The sequence below is a fragment of the Rhinopithecus bieti genome, unplaced genomic scaffold (assembly GCF_001698545.2).
Source record: "Rhinopithecus bieti isolate Rb0 unplaced genomic scaffold, ASM169854v2 scaffold_6380, whole genome shotgun sequence".
NCBI lineage: Eukaryota > Metazoa > Chordata > Mammalia > Primates > Cercopithecidae > Rhinopithecus > Rhinopithecus bieti.
In genome coordinates, this window is record NW_016806642.1 from 6,976,429 (window position 1) to 7,001,875 (window position 25,447).

Genomic DNA, 25,447 nt, shown 5'->3' on the forward strand with positions numbered 1-25,447 from the left:
AAAAAAAAAAAAAAAAAAAAAAAAAAATTGTTTTTTATTCCAGGTCCCCTAAAAACTATCTAGGAACAGATTTTCTTTCTAGATTCATTATTGGCTTACTCCTTTTCATCTTAATACACTTAGTACACTTAGAACACTTAATACACTTAGAACACTTCCCCCAGTGTTCCAGTGGTTTGGCTCACTGCAGCATCAAACTCCAGGGCTCAAGGGATCCTCCCACCTTAGCCTCCTGAGCAGCTGGGAATACAGGGGCACACCATCACACGCGGCTAATTGTTTTATTTTTTGTAGGGATGGGGTTTCACTTTGTTGCCCAAGCTAGTCTCAAACTCCTGACCTCAAGTTATGTTCCCCTGATCAGCCTCCCAAAGTGTTAGGATTATAGGCATGAGCCACTGTGCCCAGCCCACCAGTGTTTTTCATTTGCTTGTTTATGAACCAGCATGTGATTTGTGGCAGATATTTTTTGGTTCATAAAACTTTTACTGCCAAATATTTTCTAAAACCTTTAAGTTAAAAAACATAGTAAAACAAAACAGAAAGTCTCTGAGTGATATAAGTTCCTAGTTGGTAGACTGACGGGGCTCTATAAATAGATCTTGTCTATTGGATGAAATGGAGAATCTTCTTTCCAGTATGATGGGCATTGCCCTGGTGTCCAAGAAAGTTATGACCACTCATTCCATTGGTTGCATAGTAATCCTCATTAGGTAGTTATCGGAGCCCTGGACCTTACTCTTTAATGAACTGCATCCTGAATCCCTTACCTGACTATGCTACCATGCTATGACCCCAATCTTGTTCCCTTCCATCTGTATGTGAAGAATTAAAGCAGTCAGATAAAACCCAGATGGGATGTTTATTGGAGAAAGAGAAGATAGTTAGCTGAATTCATGCTCACCTTCTTTAACCATGTTGATAGGGTCACTTACTTCCTCTGACTTTTCTGCTGAATGTTTAGTGTCCCAGCACCCAAGGTTTAGGAGACTCTGAGGTTCATGTTAGGGTAAGAAAGAAGCTTGAGGTAATATGCAATGCTGCCCTCTTTCCCCTTTTTTACTTCTGTTGGGAATTGATTCGTTCTTCACCAGGCCTTATCCCTATCCTGCAATATATTGATTAAGGGTAGATTTAGAAGGCCTACTGCCAAAGTTCAAATCCTGGCTCTGCCATTTAGTAATTGTGTTACTTCAGGCACAAATTATTTAACCTCTTGGTGCCTCACTTATCTATTAAATACATCTAATAATAGTACCTACCTCGTAGGAATGTTTTTAGGATTAAGTAAGTTCATGTATTTAAAGTGCTTATAACAGCTCCTGGCTCCAAGTAAGTACTAGTGTGTTTACTGTTACCATCGTTTTCATCATTACTGGCAATTGTGAGACTCTGAAGAGTATTTTTGCAGAGTTAAAATATTAGGTGTCGATCCTCTTTTAAAATGTTTGCCTCTAAGGACCTTGACCATTCCAATTCCATCCCTACACTTGTCTAAGCTAGCAGGGGGCAAGGTTTTTTTGCTATTGGTGGAATGTTTTAATTAGCATAACTGTGGGTGTTTGTATGTGTGTGATTTTAATAATTCACAGTAGTGCATTTAGATTGGGGGACAGTAACCTATATTATTAAAATTCTTTTGCAGTTGTATATGATTGTAAATTTTATTCTTTTTCAATTAATCTGATTTTAGTTAAAATAATTACTGGAGCATTTTAGTTACACTAAACATATTTCACTAGTACAACTACATTATTGTTTAATTATACTCCTACAAACGTACTGGGAAATATAAGGACCATGTGTTTTTCTTTGGGAAAATATGTTTGCTGATCTGTGAAGCAATGAGGACTCAATGGCTTTTGGAAAACATCTCTCTCTTCTCTTACTACAGCACCAATCCATTATTAAATATAAAGGATGGGTCAAGCCCAGTGCCTCACGCCTGTCATCCCAGTGCTTTGGGAGGTTGCATAGTAATTCTGGGATTACTGTGCAAGGTGGGAGGATTGCTTGAGGCCAGGAGTTTGAAACATTTGAAACTAGGTTGCCTGCTCAATATAACAAGATCCCCATCTCTATATAAAGTGAAAAAATTAGCTGGGCATGGTGGTGAGCACCTGTAGTCCTAGCTACTTAGGAGGCTGGAGTGGGAGGATTGCTTGAGGTCAGGAGTTCAAGGCTGTAGTGAGCTATGATCACACCACTGTACTCCAACCTAAAAAACAGAACAAGACCCTGTTTCTTATTAATTAAAAAAAAAAAAAAAGGATAAAGGATAGAAGACCAATACAAACACATCTTGTCTCTCACTCTGATTATAACCATAGCAACCAGTGGCCAACTAGCCCACAGTGGAAGGAAATCTGGTGGCTCAGAACTTTCTATGCTTTATTAAAGATTTGTGATTTTTTTCCACAGGAGATTTACAATAGGAGATTGCCTGTGTCAGCTTAATATTTTGGAAAAGTAAATGATTTTTGTGTCCCAGGAGGCCACGGGTTATCTGATTATAGGAGAATTGGGTATCTGTGACCAGTGTAATATTAAATTTCTTTTTCCGCTGCTCAGAATTAGTTTCTGCAAAAGTTTATATGCATAGATAAGTATACATACACACATTAGCCTTAGTGAAGTAATTATTGGGCAGATAAAAGGAAAATGCCCAATTCAAATTATAGAAATATAAATATGCACATATGTGTATATGTATATCTTAATATACACATACATACACGTATCTGCATACATACCCATTTATCCAGAGGAGAAGATACATTGGAAAATTCTTTTATTAAGCCTTAATACAGTTAAAACTAGTATTTGTTTTGTTTCCTATTGGAAAAGCTCCAGTGGTATTANCCAGCCCATAAAGGTAAGCTAAATGTAAATTATTTTCAGATTTTTAACTTAAAATTTTTATCTAGTCATTCATAACCTTGCATCGAGTAAAAGAGTAAGCTTTATATTTACTTTCTTATGTGTATATAAATCCAGATATACATAGAGTGCATAAACAGATGTATACATCTCTGATATTAAAATATCATAGGGATGTAATTAGAAAATTGTTCAAAATATTTATAAGAGGGACAATAATGAAAAAAAATTGAGAAACTCTACTTGAGATAAGTATCTATTAACTCCCTTTAATGAGCAGTAATAAAATTGCTGATTTTCTTTCTCTCCTCCACCCTGTCATTCTTTGTAACTCGGTATTTCAAAAAAGTATCTTTCTTACTGTTTACATTTTTATTGTTGAATCTGCATGTACTTCACTTGATTTAATTGCCACCTTAAAATAACGTTATTTGTTTTATGTCTACTGTAGATTGTTAAGTACTTCTTTCCATCTCCTTTCTCACCCTCCTAGTTTTTATCTTAGCTGTAACATTTCAGTCTTAGTTCATAGTCTTAGTTGTAAAATGAAATATTGCTCACCACCAGTTTTTTTGGGCTATAATTATCTTTTATTTAGCTAAATGTTGTCCTCATCAAGGTTCTTAGGAGTAATATTTTCCAAGTGGTGTTTTGTTTTTTTTCAGTAGAGACAGGAACTCACTTTGTTGCCCAGTCTGGTCTTGAACTCCTAGGCTCAGGCAGTCCTCCCTGCATGGCCTCCCAAAGTGCTGGGACTGCAGATATGAGCCACCTCACCCTGCCCGCCCCACTCACCCCACTTTTAAAAATAGAGACAGCGTTTCTTCCTGTCACCCAGGCTAGACTGCAGTGGCATGATGGTACTTCACGGTAGCCCAGAACTCCTGGGCTCAAGCTGTCCCCCCACCTTGTCCACCCAGAGTGTTGGGATTACAGGCAGTAACCATTGCACCCGGCCAATTTTCCTAGTTCTTGATTGTTTAAAGTTGTCTGTACTTGTAGGACAGCAAGGGTGGTTATGAAATTTTTGCCTTATACTTTGAATAATAATAAGCATGAGAAAAATCAGCAAAACTTACCAGATAAAGAACACCTCATAGGAAAAAAGGGTACTTGAGTACCATTGTCTTCTGACATTAAATATTGTTGTAGATGCATTGAAAGGTAGCCTGATATTTTTCTCTGTTTTAAATAATGTTTTTTCCTCCAGCTGTTCATGAGATTTTCTTTATATTTACAATTAAATGCCTTTTCTAGAATATTTGTCTTAGTATTGAAAAGGCTTAGCTTTTTCAATTACACCTTTATCCTAGCCAACTATAAATTATTTTATCACCATACTCTCAGTGCCTAGTATGTAGTGTGACATATTTACTGAGTTGAATTCTTGAATTTTATCCTTAAAACTTTGGACAACTGCCTTAGGGGCATTTTAAGGAGAGGAGGAACATGTTCAGATTTGCATTTTATAGAAAGTTCCCTAGTGCTAGGTAGAGGTTAGACTGAGAGATTTGAAAGAAAAAGGCATGGAGATCCATTAGGAAGTTATTACAGTAATCCAAATAAGAAATGGTGAGGGCGTAAAATAAAGCAAAGGCATTGGGAATGGAGAAAGGATATATTGGATCACATTAGGAGATGGTGTAGATTTGGATTTATGGTATGAAAAATGAGAGGGGAGAATGAATAGGGGACCCCTAGATTTTTGGCATGACTACAAGAATAGTATCACTTGTTTAGATAATCAATAGGGAGAGAACGTATTGTAGACGTGTTGACTTTATGGTACCTATGAGACATCCAGATGGTGCTATCTAGTAAACTATAATAGCCTGGAATTCTACAGAGAAATATCAGCTGGAGACGGAAACGTGTATATATTGGTCGAAGCAAAGACATGGATGAGGCTCTTTAGAGTATGTTAAGTGAGAAAAGTTTTTTGACAGAATCTTTGGGAATACTGGTATTTAGGAAGGACATCCAAGGAATAAAACAGAAAAAGAGTTGAATAAGAATAGAAAACCAGGATAAAGTGGTGCCACTGAAGATAAGGTAGGAGATTTTCAAGGAGAAAGTAATTTAAATATACAAAGATGTGAAGTAGAATATTGAGCAAAAAATATTGGATATGACAATTGATATATTATCACCAATAATCTCTTAAGAATGATTTCATGGTAGAGAATGGTGGAGCAGAAATGAATTTACACTAAAAAGAATGTAAGTTATAAGCTGTTAAAGGCGTCACTCCAAAAGATTCTGCCTTACATTACTTTACGCATGATGTGTGTTAAATTGTTTTCATCATAGTGTGGATGTAATGAAATGGACTAGAATTTAAATACTCCATCTACCATTTAAGAATCTTATAATGTCAATCAAGCTATTTAACCTCATCTGTAAAATGTTATATTAGGCCGGGCGCGGTGGCTCAAGCCTGTAATCCCAGCACTTTGGGAGGCCGAGACGGAGCGGATCACGAGGTCAGGAGATCGAGACCATCCTGGCTACACGGGAAACCCCATCTCTACTAAAAACTACAAAAAACTAGCCGGGCGAGGTGCGGCGCCTGTAGTCCAGCTACTCGGAGCTGAGGCATGGAGAATGGCTGTGACCCGGTGAGCGGATGCTCGCAGTGGAGCTGAGATCCGGCCACTGGCACTCCCAAGCCTGCGCAGAGCGAGACCCATCTCAAAAAAAAAAAAAAAAAAAAAAAATATGTTATATTAATAGATACTATGACCATAATAAGTAAATGTAAAGACATAAGCAGAATTTCTAATCACTCTTAACACATGACTTCTAAAATCCTGTTGTAGTACATTATTCAGAACAAAATTCTAAGTTTTTACATCCTTTTCTAAATAAGATTATTTATTTGCATATTTTATTACTTTAAAAAATATTTTGCTTAGAATGTATTTTTTCACTAAATATACTTTTAGCAAGGAAAAATAGCAGGACTTTTTAAAGCTTTTAATATTAAGTATTGACTGGACAATTTTTCTTTACAAACTTTGCCAGGGTTTAAAAGCAGGAACAATGTCACATCCTCCTTGGTGGGCACATCTCAGAATTTTAAGGAAGAATTCTTAAGACTGTTCTCTAAAGACTTATAGACATATGCTGAAGAGATCTGGGAATGAGGGAAACAACATTTCCTGATCAGGTCAGAAATGCTACTTTCTAGATCATTAATTGAAATAGGCTTGTTAAATAGGCCACTCTTCCAAATGTTTAAATCAAAAAAAAGTTTTTTTTTGGGGGGGTTTTTTGCTGAGGGATCATTTATTTCATTTTGAATCCACACATTCATGGCCATAAATAGACTGAATCTTTTTAGTTGTAGTCAGCTACCCTTCTTTTTGAAATAATTGATTCTTTGGTGTTTAATTCTGTGCACTTAAATAAGTAAGAACATAGACTTGGACAGTACAGACAAAGCTTTCTGCAAACGTTCCTACTTATTAATCAAATAATAATAATGCCTGATAAACTAAAGTTCTACCAAACTACCTTTAGTAAAATCAGAAATTATAGGAGGAGAATGTTTCCTTTTGTATTCTTGTATTTCCTATAGCCCTCTGTTTTATTTCTACTATAGTTCTGCTTGTTTCCATGGTGAAAGACAAAAATATGAAGTCTGCTAAGGATTTATATAAAGTTTACTACCCTTCACTTACCATATCCCCACATACACTATACTTTACAGAACCATATCAATATCATACAACTTGTTGAAATCTTTTAGATATTTATCTGAAATATCTCTGAAACTAATTTGTTATTATGGATGAATGACAATTCAAGAATGTTTTTCATATCATTCTCTGCTGCAGTCCAGGATCTGGTTTTTCAATCTCTCATATGATTCTTCTGATACTGTGAAAAGAAAGGAACACCAGGAGGATCCTGATAATGTTGATTGATCTAATGTACAGGTAGCATTATTTCATCATTTATGCTTTGTATAAGGGACTTTAGTAGACATACAGTAAGCATTAGATGAAAAAAATAACACACAAAAAGTGATTTGTGATGATTTTCGTTTTACATTCTTTATTTTTTTATATTATATATATTTTTACTTTTTTGTAGAATGGGGCTTCACCATATTGCCCAGGTGGTCTTGGACTCCTGGGCTCAAGAGACCGCCTGCCTGGCTCCCAAAGTTCTGGGATTACAGATATGAGGCCACCCACCTGGCCTTGATGATTTTTCCAATGGTAGATTGAAAGTCCAAATGCATTTTTCCAGGCGGCATCTTCAGATCCTCTGTGTCTCTTCTTTAAGAACAATGCAAATGAGTACTTAGTTGATTATCAGGAAAAGTAAGAGATTTTTAAAATAGGTGTTCGAGTGAACACACATTTAACACCTTGGGTCCTGGGCCCAGACGTCCTTTTAAAGGTCCATACCAATTATTTAAATGTAAAACTCAGTCTTTTAAGAAGAAAATTACAGTATATGAATGTTTTACCATAACAGTAATTACCTTTTTTCAATACAATTATGACTAAAGAATGATATTTCTAAGGGCATATTTTGAAAACTCCATAATTTTATTGTATTAACAACTTAATAGATACAGTAGTAAAACTTAAGAATTTTCTCTGTCATATGACCCTCTGTTCCTACAATTTTGGAGTTCATTAAAAGCACAAATAAAACAATTTAATCTCTTTGAAATAAAGTTGATGTAATAAAAGTACCTTTTAGAAGTTTTCTTTTTTCCTTGCATATAAAACTTCTCTATATTTCTGTAATGAACACATAAATTTCCATACTTTTCCCTTAACTGATTATTTCCTTAATGGTCAGATTTTAATATGGCATATTTCTTTTTTGCCCCTCCTGCCCTCCCCGCCCCGCCCACTGATATTATCCATTCCATAGGCCGCAGTTATTTCTCTAAGCCTGCATAGTGACATTTTCATACTACTTTAAAACTAAATAGGTTGTGCACAGTATCAAAACCTATCGAGGTAAACTCTGAGTGAGCTAGCTAAACTCCCTCCCAGCTTGGGAAGCATATACTAATGGAGAAGAATTTCTGTTCTAATTAGAATTGCCAAGGGTTACCAGACCTCTCCAGATCTGCGATTGACCTGGCTGCAGAACATGGCTGGCAAGCACTCAGAACGAAGCAATCATGCTGAAGCTGCACAGTGTCTAGTCCACTCAGCAGCACTTGTTGCTGAATATTTGAGCATGCTGGAGGACCGGAAATATCTTCCTGTGGGATGTGTAACATTTCAGGTAGGAATCTTCCAGATGTACATTAAATCAAGGTATGTCTTTTTTTGGTTTTAGCTTTTCTCACTGGTGTTGAGATTTTTTTAGTTCGCAGGGAAAACTTAAAGACTTAAGCCAATGCTTCACAAGGTAGATTAACATTTCACAGTGATTGTCATTAATACATTTTAAGGAGTACTTCTTGTTAATTGTCTTTCCACAGTTTCTTACCTCTGAATTATCAGCACTATGCTTATTTTTTCTTTTGTCTTTACTGCCTTGTAATCAGTTACATACTTTAATATCTGTGGAAATGTATTACTGAGAATCAAAATTCAGTAGAAATTCTTAATTGGCTTTTACTTAACATAGCAGATATACTAACATTCTCTTTTCCCTACATAAAATATTAGTACATTTTATGACTAATACCATGACTCACAGATGAGTTTGCCCTCTAGTAGGGTACATAGTTCTGACCCACTAGTTGAATTCTTTGGTTACCAAGGGTCAGTTATGCTTTGCTTTTCTTCACAACCTGTTAATGGTAGGTTTGGGATATTATAAAATTTAGTTAAATGTTTTATCTTCTGATGAAATCAGAATGCAAAAGAAAGTTACCGTTTCTCTGATAGCAAAGGTGAATGTTTTACAAAGACTCAGGAAAGGTGAATCTCCAAAACAATTGCTGTTGAATTAACTGTGGGCCAGACAAATAGGTTGGGGAGAGGAAACTCCTAAAATTCTAGAATAATTTGATAATCAATTTAAGTTTAAGTTTTCACTCAAAAGAAACCAAAACTTGAAATCTTTAAAAGAATGTTGCCTTTTGGGTATTTACCCATAAGAGATTCCATGGAAATCTGATCTGGAAACCCATACACACAAAGAGAAGGCCTTAGATCTACTTCAAAAGTTGATAAATGAGTGTACATCTACTGTACATGTTTAGGAGGTTAAAATAAAATAAGGTATGTATGCATCATTTCTTTTTTAGAAATAATGGCTGATTCCAATCTCATTGAATAAGAGGGCTTTTATTATACTTGAGTTTTTTTTATTAACTCCGTGTATATTAGATAAGAGACCATTTTGTACCTTTTTTCCTTTATAGAGAGTTTTGAGAAGATCAATTAAATAAATAAAAAAGGACTATTGATATCTTCTTAGCTGTCTTATGTCATATTACAATTTCCTTTAGCCCATGATGTTTCTTAATTTTCTTTCATACCACTTTTATTAAGAGAAAAGTTATCTAGCAGTGGTGTTTTCGTTTTATCATCTTCAAAATACAGGAAGTTTTTGGAGATTTGTCTTTACCTTTATATTACTCTCCTTTTTTTAACCTAACCTGATAGTTACAGTTCATCTTCAGTTATTTCTTTTATACATTTTATGCTAGAAAATTCTGTTTCAAAAACCTTTTCAATTTGTTTTTTCCCTAGAATATTTCATCTAATGTTTTAGAAGAATCTGCGGTCTCAGATGATGTGGTATCTCCAGATGAAGAAGGTATCTGCTCTGGAAAATACTTTACTGAGTCAGGACTTGTGGGATTACTGGAACAAGCAGCTGCTTCTTTCTCTATGGTAGATGACTCTTGTTAATTCTTTTTCCAGAGTTTCATACCTCTAATTATTAATGACGTGTATTTATTCTCTCTGTCTTATGACCCTACTTTTCTTTAAAGATAATTTATTCTGGGCCGGGCGCGGTGGCTCAAGCCTGTAATCCCAGCACTTTGGGAGGCCGAGACGGGTGGATCACGAGGTCAGGAGATCGATACCATCCTGGCCTACACGGTAAAACTCCGTCTCTTACTAAAAAATACAAAAAACTAGCCGGAGCGGAGATGGCAGGCGCCTGTAGTCCCAGCTACTCGGGAGCTGAGGCAGGAGAATGGCGTAAACCCGGGGATTGCGGGAGCTTGCAGTGAGCGAGATTGCGCCACTGCACTCCAGCCTGGGCGACAGAGCGAGACTCCGTACTCGAAAAAAAAAAAAAAAAAAAAAAAAAAGATAGGATTTATTCTGGACCCGGGTATGGTGGCTCATGCCTGTAATCCGCAACACTCTTGGGAGGCAAGATGGGAGGGGATTGCTTGAGTCCAGAGAGTTCAAGACCAGCCTGGGGGAACATAGTGGAGATACCATCTCTACAAAAATTTAAAAGTTCACCAGGCATTGGGTAAGCTCGATGCCTTGGTTTCAGCTACTTGAGAGGCTGAGGTGGGAGGATTGCTTGAGCCCAAGAGGATTGAGGCTGCAAGTGAGCCGATGATTATGCTGTGTACTTCCAGTCTGGGTCAACAGAGTAAAGACTCTGTCATCCAAGACAAAAAAAAAAAAAAAAAAAAAAATTTTTTATATTCCAGGGTCCCCTAAAAACTATCTAGAACAGGTTTTCTTTCTAGATTCATTATGGCTTACTCCTGTTTCATCTTAATACACTTAGTACACTTAGAAGCACTTAACACTTAGAACACTTTCCCCAGTTTCCAGTGTTTGGCTTCACTGCAGCAGTCAAACTCCAGGGCCTCAACGGGATCGCCTCCCAAGCCTTAGCCTCCTGGAGCAGCTGGAATAGCGAGGGCACCACCATCACACAGCGGCTAATTGTTATTATTTTTTGTATGGATGGGGTTTCACTTTGTTGCCCAAGCTAGTCTCAAACTCCTGACCTCAAGTTATGTTCCCCTGATAGCCTCCCAAAGGTGTGTAGGATTATAGGCATGGAGCACTGTGGCCCAGCCGCGACCAGTGTTTTTCATTTTGCTTGTTTTATAACCAGGCATGTGATTTGTGTCAGATTCATTTTTGCGGTTCATAAAACCTTTATCGCCAAATATTTTCTAAAAACCTTTGTAAGTTAAAAAACATAGTGAAAACAGAACAGAAAGGTCTTCTGGAGTGATATAAGTTCCTAGTTGGATAGAGGACTGACGGGCTCCTATAAATGTATGTGGATGAAATGGAGGAATGCTTCTTTCCAGTGATGATGGGCAGTTGCCCTGGGTGTCCAAGAAAGTTCGGTGACCACTCATTCGCATTGGTTGCATAGTAAGTCCTCATTAGGTAGTTATCGGGAGCCCTGGACCTGTAGCTCTTTAATGAAACTGGCATCCTGAACTCCCTTACATGACGTATGCTACCATGCTATGACCCCAATCTTGTTCCCTTCATCTGTATGTGAAGAATTAAAGCAGTCAGATAAAACCCAGAATGGATGTTTATTGGAGGAAAGAGAAGACTAGTTAGCTGAATTCACAGTGCTCACCTTCTTTAACCATGTGATAGGGCGATCACTTACTTCCTTCTGACTTTTTGCTGAATGTTTAGTGTCCAGCACCCAAGGTTTAGGAGACTCTGATTCCGATGTTAGGGTAAAGAAAGAAGCTTTAGGCTAATATTGCAATGGCTGCGCTCTTTGCCCCCTGTTTTTACTGTCTGTGTGGAAGTGACTTCGTCTCTCAGCCCAGCTGTATCCCGTATCCTGCAGATCTATTGATTTAAGGGTAGATTTAGAAGGCCTACTGCCAAAGTTCAAATCCGTGGCTGTGCCATTGAGTAATTGTGGTTACTCAGGCACAAATTATTTAAAACCTCTTGGTGCCTCACTGTATCTATTAAAGTACATCTAATAATAGTACCTACCTCGTGGAATGTTTTTAGGATTAAGTGAGAGTTCATGTATTTTACAAGTGTTATCAACAGCTCCTGGCTCCAAGTTAAGGTACTAGTGTGTTCTACTGTTACATCGGTTGTTCATCATACTGGCAATTGTGAGACTCTGAAAGAGTATTTTTGGCAGAGTTAAAAATATTAGGTGTCGACCCTCTTTTAAAATGTTTGGCCTTAAGGACCTTGACCATTCCAATTCCATCCCTACACTTGTCTAAGCAGGCAGGGGGCAGAGTTTTTTGCTATTGGGTGAAGTTTTAATTAGCATAACTGTGGGTGTTTGTAGTGTGTGATTTAATAATTTCACAGTAGTTGCAATTTAGATTGGGGGACAGTAACCTATATTATTAAAATTCTTTTGCAGATTGTTATGAATTGTTAAATTTTATTCATATTTCAAATTAATCTGATTTTAGTTAAAATAATATACATGGGAGCAATTTTAGTACACTAAACATATAGTCACTAGATACAACTACATATTGATAATAAATTACCCCATCTACTCCTCACCACGTACTGGGAAATTATAAGGACCATGTGTTTTTCTTTGGGAAAGATATGTTTTGCTGACTGTGAAGCAATAGAGTGACTCAAGGCTTTTGGACAACATCTCTCTCTTCTCTTACTTACAGCACCAATCCATTATTAAATATAAAGGATGGGTTCAAGGCCCAGTGCCTCCACGCCTGTCAGTCCCATGCTTTGGAGGTTGCGATGGGTTAATTCTGGGATTACTGTGCAAGGTGGGAGGAATTGCTTGAGGCCAGGAGTTGAAACATTTGAAACTAGGTTGCCTGCTCAATGATTAACAAGGGATCCCCATCTCTATATAAAGTGAAAAAATTAGCTGGCATGGTGGTGAGCACCTGTAGTCCTAGCTACTTCAGGAAGGGCTTGGAGTGGGAGGATGCTTGAGGTCAGGAGTTTCAATGGCTGTAGTGAGCTATGGATCACACCACTGTACTCCAACCGTAAAAAACAGAAACAAGACCCTGGTTTCTATTAAATGAAAAAAAAAAAAAAGGATAAAGGATAGAAAGGGACCAATACAAACACATCTTGTCGTCTCACTCTGAATTATAACCATAGCAACCAGTGGCCAACGTAGCCCACCAGTTGGAGAGGAAGTCTGGTGCTCAGACTTTCTATGCTTTATTAAAGATTTTGTGATTTTTTCACAGGAGATTTACAATAGGAGATTCCTGTGTCAGCGTTAACTATTTGGAAAAGTAAATGATTTTTGTGTTTCCCAGGGAGGGCCCCGGGTTATCTGATTATAGTAGAATTGGGTATCTGCTGGACCAGTGCTAATATTAAATTTCTTTTTCCGCTCCAGAATTAGTTTCTTGCAAAGAGTTTATAGCAAGATAAGTATACATACACACATTAGCCCTTAAGCTGAAGTAATTATTGGGGCAGATAAAAGGAAAAATGGCCGATATATTTCAAAATATATAGAAATTATAAATATGCACATAATGTGTCTATGTATATCTTAAGTATACCACAGCGTACATACAGTATCGTGCAATACATACCCATTTATCCAGAGGAGAAGGATACATTGGAAAATTCTTTTTAGTTAAGCCTTAATACAGTTAAAAACTAGTATTTGTTTTGTTTCCTATTGAAAAGGCGTCCAGGTGGTATTATCTTCCCCCGCCCCCCCCCCCCCGCGAGATGGAGTCTCACTCTGTCGCCCAGGCTGGAGTGCAGTGGCGCGGCCTGGGCTCACTGCATGCTCCGCCTCCTGGGTTCACGCCATTTTCCTGCCTCAGCCTCCCGAGTAGCTGGGACTACAGGTGTCCGCCACTACGCCCGGCCAATTTTTTGTATTTTTAGTAGAGACGGGGTTTCACCGTGCTAGCCAGGATAGTCTCAATCTCCTGACCTCGTGATCCACCCTCCTCGGCCTCCCACAGTGCTGGGATTACAGGCGTGAGCCTCCGCGCGGCCTCAGTGGTATTATCTTAATAGAAATATTGCAAATTCATATAATTACTTTACTTTCTTATTGATGTAAAAGAAAGCAACATCTTATAAACTTTTTTCTTATAGGCTGGCATGTATGAAGCAGTTAATGAGGTTTACAAAGTACTTATTCCTATTCATGAAGCTAATCGGGATGCAAAGAAACTATCCACAATTCATGGTAAACTTCAAGAAGCATTCAGCAAAATTGTTCATCAGGTAATGATTCCAATTTCTAGCTTCACTATTAAGGGAAAAAACTGTCTGAAAGCATTAATGTTGTTTTGTACTGATGTCAAACTAGATCCCGTGAGATGACCGTTTTAATCAGACTACCAATGAACGGTCAAAATGATAGTTCGTGGCCAAAGCAAAGCTCAGTACCAAAGTAATGGTGATCATCATAAACTATCCGCATAGTTTTTTTTTTCCATTTTTGAATTATTAATTAGCAAGTTTTAAAATATTGTGATTTTGTTTCACAAGGTAGATCATATTTCAGCTTTTAAATTAAATGATGTGAAACTAATAAACTACTAATATTTTAATGACTGCAACTGAACTTTATTTTCCTAGATGTTTACATTCAATCATCCTTTGATATATTTCTAATACAAAATATTATTTTGTGAAAATAATGAATGAAATGGTTGTCTTAATGTATATTTAATTCTAATAGTATTTCATTACTTTATAGTTCATTATGGAATCTACATATTATCACTAAAATTAGAATCAAATTAAACTTAGTTTTAAAATGAAGTACACTACTAGCCGTTGATTTCTTTGAAACTAAATCCTTGGCTTCATTGAAATACTGCAAAATATCCTATCGAGTCTCCTCCTCCTCCACTTTTCTGTTCCCTTCCCCTTGCTACCCTACTATTACCTACTGCTGCCAGTGTCAAAGGAGGTGGAGTATGACTATCCACTTTTGTATTCAGTATTAGTCCTACTTTGTTACCTGTCAGCTTGATCTCTTCTTTTTTGCAATGAATTAAGCTGTTCTAAATGAACTGATTAATCTGAAAAGCCTTTGACAGTCTAAAAACAGGGCTGCTATCCTGTGAAGTCAGGATTTTATTGTCATCTATTAAAATGTTAAAGTCGAAAAATATTGATTAGGTTTCATGACCATAACATGTAGGTCTTTTAATAATCAGTTGTACATATACTGTCACAGGAACCTCAAGCCAGTTTCTAGAGCTGTAAATTGCAAATTATAAATGTTAGGTCTGGCACATTTAGAGCTAGTCGTTTCTGAGAAACTTTCAGCCATTTGTGTCATTGGCATTTGAGCAGAGTTGCAATTTGTATTTTAATTTATCCTGGATACTTAGTGAAGTGCAGCTCACATTAGTTAGAGATCACTTAAACATGTAAATGGAACAAGCAGCTGGCTCTCTTTCCCTAAAATTTGTACTTTCACTTAAAGTTTTTAAAAGGCAAAATTTTAGCCACTGGGTTTTGACCAAGCAATTTATGAAATTATTGCAGGTCTTAAGTAAATGAATATGCTGTTTAAAATATCCTGCTGTCTTCTATTTATGGAGAAGAATTTATGGTATATGGTGCCTTTGGCCTTTTTTGTTCTTTTTAAACAGTTTTTTTATGACTTGCCCTTTTTTACTTTTTATTATACAGAGTACTGGCTGGGAGGTAGGTAATGTTTTAGTTAGTTAAAGACACTAATAGATTGATTTTATAAGATTTCTTATGCCAATGCTTTGCCCACATGTGCTAGCTGTGGGCATTCTGTTGCTATCTGCTATCAACTGAATTCATTAACCAAAGAAATTTTGTTAAAATATTGTAAGTTATTTTAAGAAATATCTTATTAAGAGGTTGTAGGCAGTGCATGGAAATCCATATGTTACACTAATGAGATTCTTTGGTAAATGAGCCACTTTGTCATCACTTTAGTTTTTATCCTTTGAAGCATTTCTCTCATCAACATTTATACACAGATTTCTTTTTTTAACCATATTGTTTCACCTCATTTTACAGAGGTCGATTTATGTGTTATTGCTCAGAGGTGTAAATAGAAAATACTCTATTTCATCTGATCTCAGATGGCATCAATTACAAAACATACTAGTATTTTATATGCCTTTAAGAAAGGAAAAAATAAATCCCTGTGTGTTAAGACAAGATATCCTGTTAGTTGAAAGATGAATACCAACTATAAAAGCATTAAAATGTGGGCAAAAAAAGTACATTTTAGAATTGATGAGATACTGTGTTAATTTGATCTTGAGTCACTTCACCTTGACTATAAGCACTACTGAGGAAAGAAATTCACTTTTGTCATTTAAATTTTATTGGGGAGAGAGATAAAGAAATTAAAAGAACTTATAATTTAATTTGACCTCATATTCTGACAGCATTTGATATATTGTTTGATAAGACACATATGCTTCCTTTTATGTAGTAGTTAAGACTCACAAAAGTTTTATGTAAATACAGTCTTACCTGAAAAAAATGCCAGGAAAATTGATTACCATTATTTTAAATGTTTCTGCAAAGGAAATAATTCTATAAAATATGCCCTAATTTATGTTGATGAGGTAAAGCAAGGTAGTAATAAGTCAGGTTTATTTAAAGCTAGGTATATTTGTGAAGTTGTGTGCTTTGCCTCTCACTTGTTGTCAGATTTATGTTGATCGAACAGCTTAGGCTTCTCTTTTTGGGTTTGCATTGCAATCCTTGTTTTAAGCCCCAAATAGAAAACCTTGGGAATAAATATTACTGCTGAGTTTTCCTCCATTTCTGAAATAGTACCCAAGTCTTGTTTTTCTTTAGATGAAGCCAGTACTTTTATAAATCTACCTTAGTTCTCTGTATATGACTGTATTAATACTCAAAATATAATCCTCATTCCTATGGCTCAGTTAAGAAATACATAAAGAGACTTGCCATGGTTATCTATGAATGATGAAACTCCTTATAAATTTCCTAACATGAAATAGAATTAGTTGAAAATTAGGCCTAAAATAACATATTGAAACCTCTGAGCAGTTTATTACTAGTTTCCGTGATGCTAAATCGACCCCTGAAAGGTATAATTTTCACTGGTTATGACATTAATATCATTCTGTCATCATGTTTATTGCATGGTAAAAGTCTCACAGACTTTATTTTCTTGTTTATATACTTGTCACTACCTTTTACTGGACCTTTAGCTTTGTAGCTGCTAAATTTGTTGCACGTTTGTTTTTTGCTTTTCCTTTGTAAAACTTAAATGGATGCCTGCATTTAAAAAATGTGTTTTCTACCATTTGCTGCTTATTTGTTTTGAAATTTCTGTAATTAAAATGCTTTCTGTTTTCTCTTCTCTCTTGTCCCTGGTTGCTGACCCTACTCCCCACTTTTACTATTGTCTATTGTGGTAAGTTCTATCTTGTGGATATTTTCTTTTGACTCTATGAAAACTTCAGTAGTTTTGTTTTTCCTAAAAGCTATGTTTCCTAGCTAATTTTCTAGTATTCTGATAGAACTCTCACTGGATTGAAGTCCAGTAAGGATAATCTGTACATTGTAGAAAGGCTCTTTGAATTGATAACTTGCTCCGCAACTTATAGGAAAACCCCATCTGGGCTTATATATTAGTCACATGTTTCATGTTTTTATTGTGCTCCTTGATTTAGTACAAATTATTTGAGTTAGCAAAGCTTTTAGGGGCGTGTGTGTGTGTGTGTGTGTGTGTGTGTGAAAGATAACTCTAAAACTTAGTTTTTCGGTAAAGTATTTACCACGCAAAATAATAAATCATGAACCTTTCAGGAATCATGTGACTGTTATCTCCTCTGGTAGTTTCAGTTCTTTAATGGCTGTTTAGTGTTCACTTTTATTTTTACTTTTCCCAAAGCCTTTTTGTGTTTCTCGAAATAGTAAGAAGTAAAAGCATGTTTGTTGTCTTTCAAAATGTTTGTTTTTTGAGATGGGGTCTCATTCCGTAATTCAGACTGGAGTGCAGTGGTGCGATCACAGCTCACTGCAGCCTTGACCTCCAGGGTTCAGGTGATCTTCCCACCTCAGCCTCCCGAGTAGCTAGGACTGTAGGCACATTCCACCAGCTAATTTTTTCTATTTTTGTAGAGACAGGGTTGTGCCATGTTGCTCAGGTTGATCTCAAACTCCTGGCCCCAAACGATCCACCTGCCTCAGCCTCCCAAAGTGCTAGGATTATAGGAATGAGCCCAGCCTAAAAGCATGTTTTAACACTTCTTTTTTATGATGCATATTTAATTATTTTTAGCAGAAAAGAAATGTTAAATTTCTGTATGAAAATTTTTATAACTACTTTCTATGTTATGTATGTATATGTATTTATTTTTGTAATTATGTTTGTACCAGCCTGGACAACATAGCGAGACCATCTCTACAGAAAGTTAGAAAAATTGACCAGGTATGGTGGTGTGCATCTGTACTCCCACCTACTTGGGAGGCAGAGGCAGGAGGATAGCTTGAGCCCAGGCATCAAGGCTGCAGTGAGCTATGATGGTGCCACTGCACTCTAGCCTGGATGACAGAGTGAGACCCTGTCTTAGGGTTAGGGTTAAAAAAGAAAAGTTTGTTCAGTTATCAAATAGTGACCAATTTGTATTCAGAAGTACACTAATACAAGTTTAAATTTTTCAGAAAAATCAAAACCCAAACAGTGATAACATAGTCATGTGATACTTTTTTTTTTCTTCAAAGATCACAACATATTTATTTAAAGAACACCACTACTCTAGTAAAGTATATCTTACATTTTTCAGAAAGGCTAGAGAAGATCTCTACTAGACCACTAAGAAAATATAGATTACCCTAACTTTTGAGATTGACACATGCAAAATAAGTATATCTTAACTCTCATTATTGAACTGAATGGGCATGAATATGAGCCAGTATTTTGGTTTTTATATGTTCAGAAATACTGGCCATAGTTCTGACTCAGTGGCTTCTGTTGGATTTTTATTTTCTTCAATCCACACTAAAGCTGAGTGAGATAAAGTAACACATCCAAGCAATTAAAAGACAAAACAGGATTAGAAACAGCAAATTATATTGAGCAGGCGGATCAACTCTGAAAGAAGGAAATGAAATAAAAATTCAAGAATAGAACATAGTGAAAACAAGTACTTTTGGGTAGTTGAGTGGGTAAATGTAACACTCTAAAGAAGAAAGAACAGGTCAGGCGCAGTGGCCTACACCTGTAATCCCAGCACTTTGGGAGGCCAAGGTGGGAGGATCGCTTTAGTCCAGGAATTCAATACCAGCATGGTCAACATGGCAAAACCCATGTCTCTACCAAAAAAGAAACAAGAAAAATTGCCGGGGCATGTACCTGTGGTCTCAGCTACTTGGAAGACTGAGGTGGGAAGATTGTTTGAGCCAGGGAGGTGGACTTTGCAGTGAGCGGAGACCACGCTACTATGCTCCATCCTGGGCAACAGAACGAGACCCTGTCTCAAAAAGAAAAGAAATCAGAACATTGTAGGTATAACACATCCATGAGCCTTTACCTCAGGAAGGTAAAGTTAGATATGAAGAAAGTTAACGAAAACATAGTAAATGGGAAGAATCTTAATGTCTCTAAGAGGAGATACTTTCTGGTAGTTAGTGACTCCCTGATGACCCATATAGACCCATAACTGAGCACCTGATAATATATGCCATACCACTGATTTTTTTCTGCCCCTTATGCTACTTTTGAGAAGAAAAAGAAAGATACGAAAGCCCAGCATGGTGGCTCACACCTGTAATCCCAACATTTGGGAGGCCAAGGCGGGAGGACTGCTGGAGGCCTAAAGTTTGAAACCAGTCTAGGCAACACTGCAGGATCTCATCTCTACCAAAATAAATAAATAAATAAATTAGCTAGGCATGCCCCTGTGGTCCTAGCTACTTGGGAGACTGAAGCAGGAAGATCACTTAAGCCCAAGAGTTCGAGGTTACAGTGAGCTATTATCACACCACTGCAGTCTAGCCTGGGTGACAGAGTAAGACTCTGTCTTTTAAAAAGAAAGAAAAATATTGACAGCAAATATTTACTATGTAGATGATATTAGATGTGATTTCTGTTTTCGGTACTGGGACATAAAATGGTCAGATAGGTCCTTCTGATAAGAAATGGAGTACAATATATCTTGGAAGAATGTGTTTTGTCAGTAAGCCACCAACCTGATTTTTATGCTGAAGTATAAAGGATATGCAAGCATGCAAAAATAATTGCAGTAGAGGATGGAACATAGAGGAAAACAGAACATAGGGAAGGAGGTAATCCTCAAAAGAATTTATTGAGGAAATTTGTAAGAATTCTCAAGAAAACACCAGAGAAGTGGATGACAGTTCAGGGGTTATACTAATGTCCTGGTGTTAATACCAGTATATATAGAATATGGGGAACATAAAGTTTAATTAAGAGCTTGAGGCTCATGTCTGTAATCCCAGCACTTTGGGAGGCTGAGGTGGGCTAATCACCTAAGGTCGGGAGTTTGATACCAGCCTGACCAACATGGAGAAACCCCGTCTGTACTAAAAATACAAAATTAGCTGGGCATGGTGGTAATCCCAGCTATTTGGGAGGTTGAGGCAGGAGAATTGCTTGAACCCGGGAGGCAGAGGTTCGGGTGAGCTAACATTACACCATTGCACTCCAGGCTGGGCAATAAGAGTGAGACTTCATCTCAAAAAAAAAAGAGTTTGGAGTCGAATGTCAAATATATTAGAGTATAACTTCCTGCTCGCTCCACCACTTACTAACAGTGTGACCTTGGGCAAGACACTTTTCGTCATCTATAAAATGAGGGTGAAAATAATGGAATCTATCACATAAAGTTGTGATAAGAATTGATATAATACATGTAAAGTGGTTAACCAGTGTCTAACACATCGTAAGTACTCAAAAAATGTTGGAAGTTATTTTTGTTGTTAATATGATTTTATCATCATTACTATTAGAAATCTTAACAATATTTAGTTAATAAAATCTAAGAGGTTTTGTATTTCCAAGTTGAGATCTGCAACTAGAAGTGAACTGGTAAATGCTCTTTAAGAGGAATGAACCTAGTAGAAGGAAAGAGAGATCACCATTGTGTGAAATACTGGTATGCCTATATGGAAATCAGTTAACTTAAAGGAAGTATAGTGGAAAACAACTGGGAGAGGATAAAAGAAGTTAGAGAAATGATGTCACTGTGGAAATATACAACTAGTCCAACGGAATGTTTCTTGCTAAATAAAGACAACAAAAGTAAAACAGATTTATGATATATTTGTCTTACAAGGGGTTTGAACCATTTAGAAACATGGTAGATGGATTTCTTTGTCCCAGACATAGTTTTATCACCCAGAGGATTGTGGAAGCAGTAAGCAGTATTGCTAAGGAAGAATAAGCTGTATTGTGAGGAGTGATAGAAAGTTCAGAAAGGATTCATAACAGTAAAGAAAGGTAATGCTAGAAAAACAGGCTAATTTATAGGAAAGTTTTTTATTTTGTTTTTTTTTTTAATTCAAAAGGAAAACAGGTATCATCCTGTGGTCCAAAGCTCTGAAGAGGAAACAAAGATGAAGTGATGTTTTTCCTGCAGGCGAAGCAATATGACTGTGCTTCCATGAAGCATACTTCCATAGTAGTTTGACACTAGAGGAGTCTAAGTTGAAAATAGTCAAATTCTCAGCCTTTCTTTCTCCCTAGCCTCATCCCCTGCTGCTCTCTCCCTCACTCCATTCTGCACACAAACATTTATTTTTAAATATCCAGTAACTCCTTGTAGTTAACTTCTCTAACCTTATCTCATCCTATTTTACCTGCTTGCTTACTCTGCTCCAGCCACACTGCTTACTTTCCTGTTCCTCAAACACACTCGGTAGGCTTTAGCCTTTGGCTCTTTGCACTGGCTCTTTCCTCTGCCTGGGATGCACGTCCCTCAGGGATTCACATGAATGTCTCCCATCTCCTTCAGTCTTTGCTCAGATGAAACCCACCCTGACCACCTTCTTTGTCCGTTTTCTTCACAGATTTATCATAAATACCTAGAACAGTTTGCTGACACATAGTGGGCACTCAATAAGTATTTGAATGGATGAATGCTTTCCCTCATATTTGTATCTGTCTTCCCCCCACCCTCTATCACAGTGTTCCTTCCCTTTCCTGTCTACTTGGCCATTTATTTTGAGTAGAACCCTATGTGTTACCTCTGTTGTGACTTAGCTGCAACAAGATTAATCTTTCCTTATACCTCTTTTTAGTATAGCCTATATCCCTTTGTTTTGTAATTGTTTGAATACATTTTTTACTCTCTTGGGAAGCAAATCTAACTTATTTTTACTTTCCTATTACTGAAGATGAATGGTGGCTAACATAGTAAACACCGATTAATTTTTTTCCTTGAACCAAATGTCATTGTGAGATAGTATAATAAAGAGGTAGGTTAGTTTTAAGCTACCTTAATAAAATTCAGTGTTCAGATTCAAGGAGACATTGAGCCCACCAACACACCTTCATTGGTCAGATCACATCAACAGTATTATGTTTATATCTGGGATATCACACTTTAAAGGATGGCATTGAAAAACTAATAAAATGCCAACAGAGTAGAAATTACTGTCATATGAAGATTGAAAACTGGAAAGTTTAGCTAAAAGGAACAAGTCCTTATTGTTATCTTCAAATATTTAAAGGGCCACAATATTGAAGAATTGGAATATTGTTTTAAACTGGAAACCTCTGAGAGGAGGACAGCCAGAATAGCAGCATATTAATATTTGTGGGTTTAAAAAGTAGGAATGGACCCAGCGTGGTGGGTCACACCTGTAATTTCAGCACTCTGGGAGGCTGAGGCAGGTAGATCACTTGAGCCCAGGAGTTCAAGACCAGTCTGGGCAGCGTGGCAAAACCCCCTCTCTACAAAAAGTACAAAAAATTAGTTGGATGTGGTGGTATGCTTCTGTAGTCCCAGCTACTCAGGAGACTGAGGTGGAAGGATCGCTTGAGCCCAGGAGACAGAAGCTGCAGTGAGCTGAGGTAGCACCACTGTATTCCAGTCTGGGTAATGGAGTGAGACCCTGTCTCAAAAAAACTAAAAAATAAAAATAAATAAAAAATAAAAAATAGGAATGTATATGTATATATGTATATGACATGTTTTGAAAAATAATCAAATTTTTAAGTAATTTTCTTAGATTTTTTTTTATTTTTCATGCAGTGCCTTTATTACTTAAGTCAAAATGTACTATTACTTATGGTTTTAGATTTTAATTGGAATCATTTTAATCTATCTATGATGGGATTAATTTAGCTGTAGAAATCAGTTAATTTTTATGTGTGTTAAATGTTAAATAAAGTAACTAAAAAGGTTTTTCTAATTAGAAACCTCAACTTCTTTAGCTCCAAAGCACATTTTTCTTAAATTTTACATCCCGCCGCGACCACGACCGTTTTCTGACAAAAATGTTGGGGGATGTTTCATCACTATACCTTTTTTTGGTATTATAAAACTGGTAAATTAAGGATTAGAGCTTCCCATTTTGCTTAATTATGTGCGGCATTTCTAGCTTATTTTATATGCCCTTTTGCTTTTTCAGTATAGGGAAAATCAATATAAGGCAGATTAGGCTTAAAGAGAATTCAGAGGTATTTACTTACTTGTAATGTGCATATAGGCACCACCAGAGAATGCTAAAGTAATTTTGTATCTAAATTGTAAAAATTAGCTGAGGAAGGTGGCACACACCTGTAATCCCAGCTACTCAGGAGGCTGAGGTGACACTTTTAAAAAAAAAATTGTAAAAATTGCATAGAAAGTGTCCAAATATTTATTTTTATTGAAAGAATTTGTCTTCTGATATGCTGTGTGAGAATTAAAGTGACCTTAATGTACTTTGTACCTGATATGAATGTGTAGTTAATGCATGCCAATGGGTGGTTTGGGTGCTTTAGAATAACCAACTCATCTCAAAAATTTTTTACTGATTATCTTTCACTCATATATTTTTTTCCCTTTCTGTTCCATTTTTAGTAACTCTTCTACATAAAATTTTTTACTGGGCTGGGTGCAGTGGCTCACACCTGTGATCTCAGCACTTTGGGAGGCTGAGGTGTGTGGATCACCTGAGGCCAGGAGTTTGAGACCAGCCTAGCCAAAATGGTGAAACCCTGTCTCTACTAAAAATACAAAAATTAGCCAGGCGTGGTGGCTTACGCCTGTAATCTCAGCTACTCGGGAGACTGAGGCAGGAGAATCACTTGAACTTGGGAGGTAGAGGTTACAGTGAGCCAAGATTGTGCCACTGCACTCCAGCCTGGACAAAAGAGTGAGACTCCATCTAAATAATAATAATAATAATGGTGTATTGGCACAGGGCTGCCAATTGTAGAATTTTTGCTTTAGTGCTTCTGGAGGGTCTTGACATTTACATTGTCTGTTCTATGCCAGGTGCTATCTTTGACTCCTAACTTACACAATCTCATTTAATATTTATAAAGAGGTTATATAAAGGCTAATGCTAATTTAAAAATATGTAAGTGTTGTTTGATTAATTTGATCTAGTATGCTCTAGTATCAGCACAATTAAGACAGTTTATGTTATATCAAGCATCTTTTCTTGCAATAAGAAAAATGAGTTAATTTATCTCAGTTATATCGATTTTAAAAACATAGACCAATGTGATAGAGGCACTTCATACAAACTGAAAAATATTACATGCGATTTAGTCACTTGTTAGCAGCCCTATTTACATAGTTATTTGTTAGAAATAATGAAAAAAGAAAGACTTTATTTTGTTTAAACCCTCATTTAAAATATTCTAATTTTGAATTAAAACTTTTGTAATGTTTTAGAAATTTTATGCTGTAACAATCTAAACATAATGTGAAAAACAGGAAGATTTCATATTAAAGTTTCTTCATTTTCCTAAACCTAGGATGGTAAGCGGATGTTTGGCACCTATTTTCGTGTTGGTTTTTATGGAACCAAGTTCGGGGATTTGGATGAACAAGAATTTGTTTACAAGGAGCCTGCAATAACCAAACTTGCAGAGATATCTCACAGATTGGAGGTGAATGCTGTGGTGGTTCATAAAATGTCATCTTTAGTTTGTATTCTCTCTGATGATTAGACTTTCAGATCCAGATCTAATCATTTAATAAGCCAGATCTTGCCAAATAAACTACTCTGTTAGAGAATAAGGATTTTTAATAGTTACAATAATACTCTTCCAAATCTTTTATGGCAGCTATAAAATAGTAATACTGTTTATTTTTTGAGACTATTTTCACACATATTTTGGAAACCCCTGTATCCTTCAGAATTACTGCGACTTATGGAGAAATATGTAGTATAATCCCACATTTTGTTGAAAAAGAGTAGCTAATAATTGAACTAGAACCAGAACCCCAAGAAATTTCTGACCCGAGCATATTATCTCTTTGGCTTAACTGGTTCCTGGTGAGATATCTTTAGAATGTAAAAGCCTGAAATCACACCTTAAAAACACTTCCTTTAACCTTTATAACTTCTTAATTTTCACCATAAATGATTGAGTTTCATATTTACTGGGCTAACCAGTTTTTTCTGTTATAGTTGTTCTTTCCAGCCTTTCTCTGTTTTTGTTACCCAAAGTATAGTGGATGGACCAGAAACATTGGGATCACCTGGGAGATTGTTTGAAATGCAGAACCTCAGACCCC

At 36.5% G+C, this 25,447-nt stretch overlaps 1 protein-coding gene across 1 annotated transcript in view; it reads left to right on the top strand.

Moving 5' to 3' along the window:
* DOCK7 (dedicator of cytokinesis 7) overlaps positions 1 to 25,447 on the top strand; it is a 259,128-nt gene that overhangs the window by 207,406 nt on the left and 26,275 nt on the right. The window contains 4 exon segments of the mRNA XM_017877272.1: positions 9,561 to 9,704; positions 13,857 to 13,988; positions 15,414 to 15,428; positions 24,691 to 24,816. Coding sequence (XP_017732761.1) covers positions 9,561 to 9,704; positions 13,857 to 13,988; positions 15,414 to 15,428; positions 24,691 to 24,816 — 417 coding nt within the window.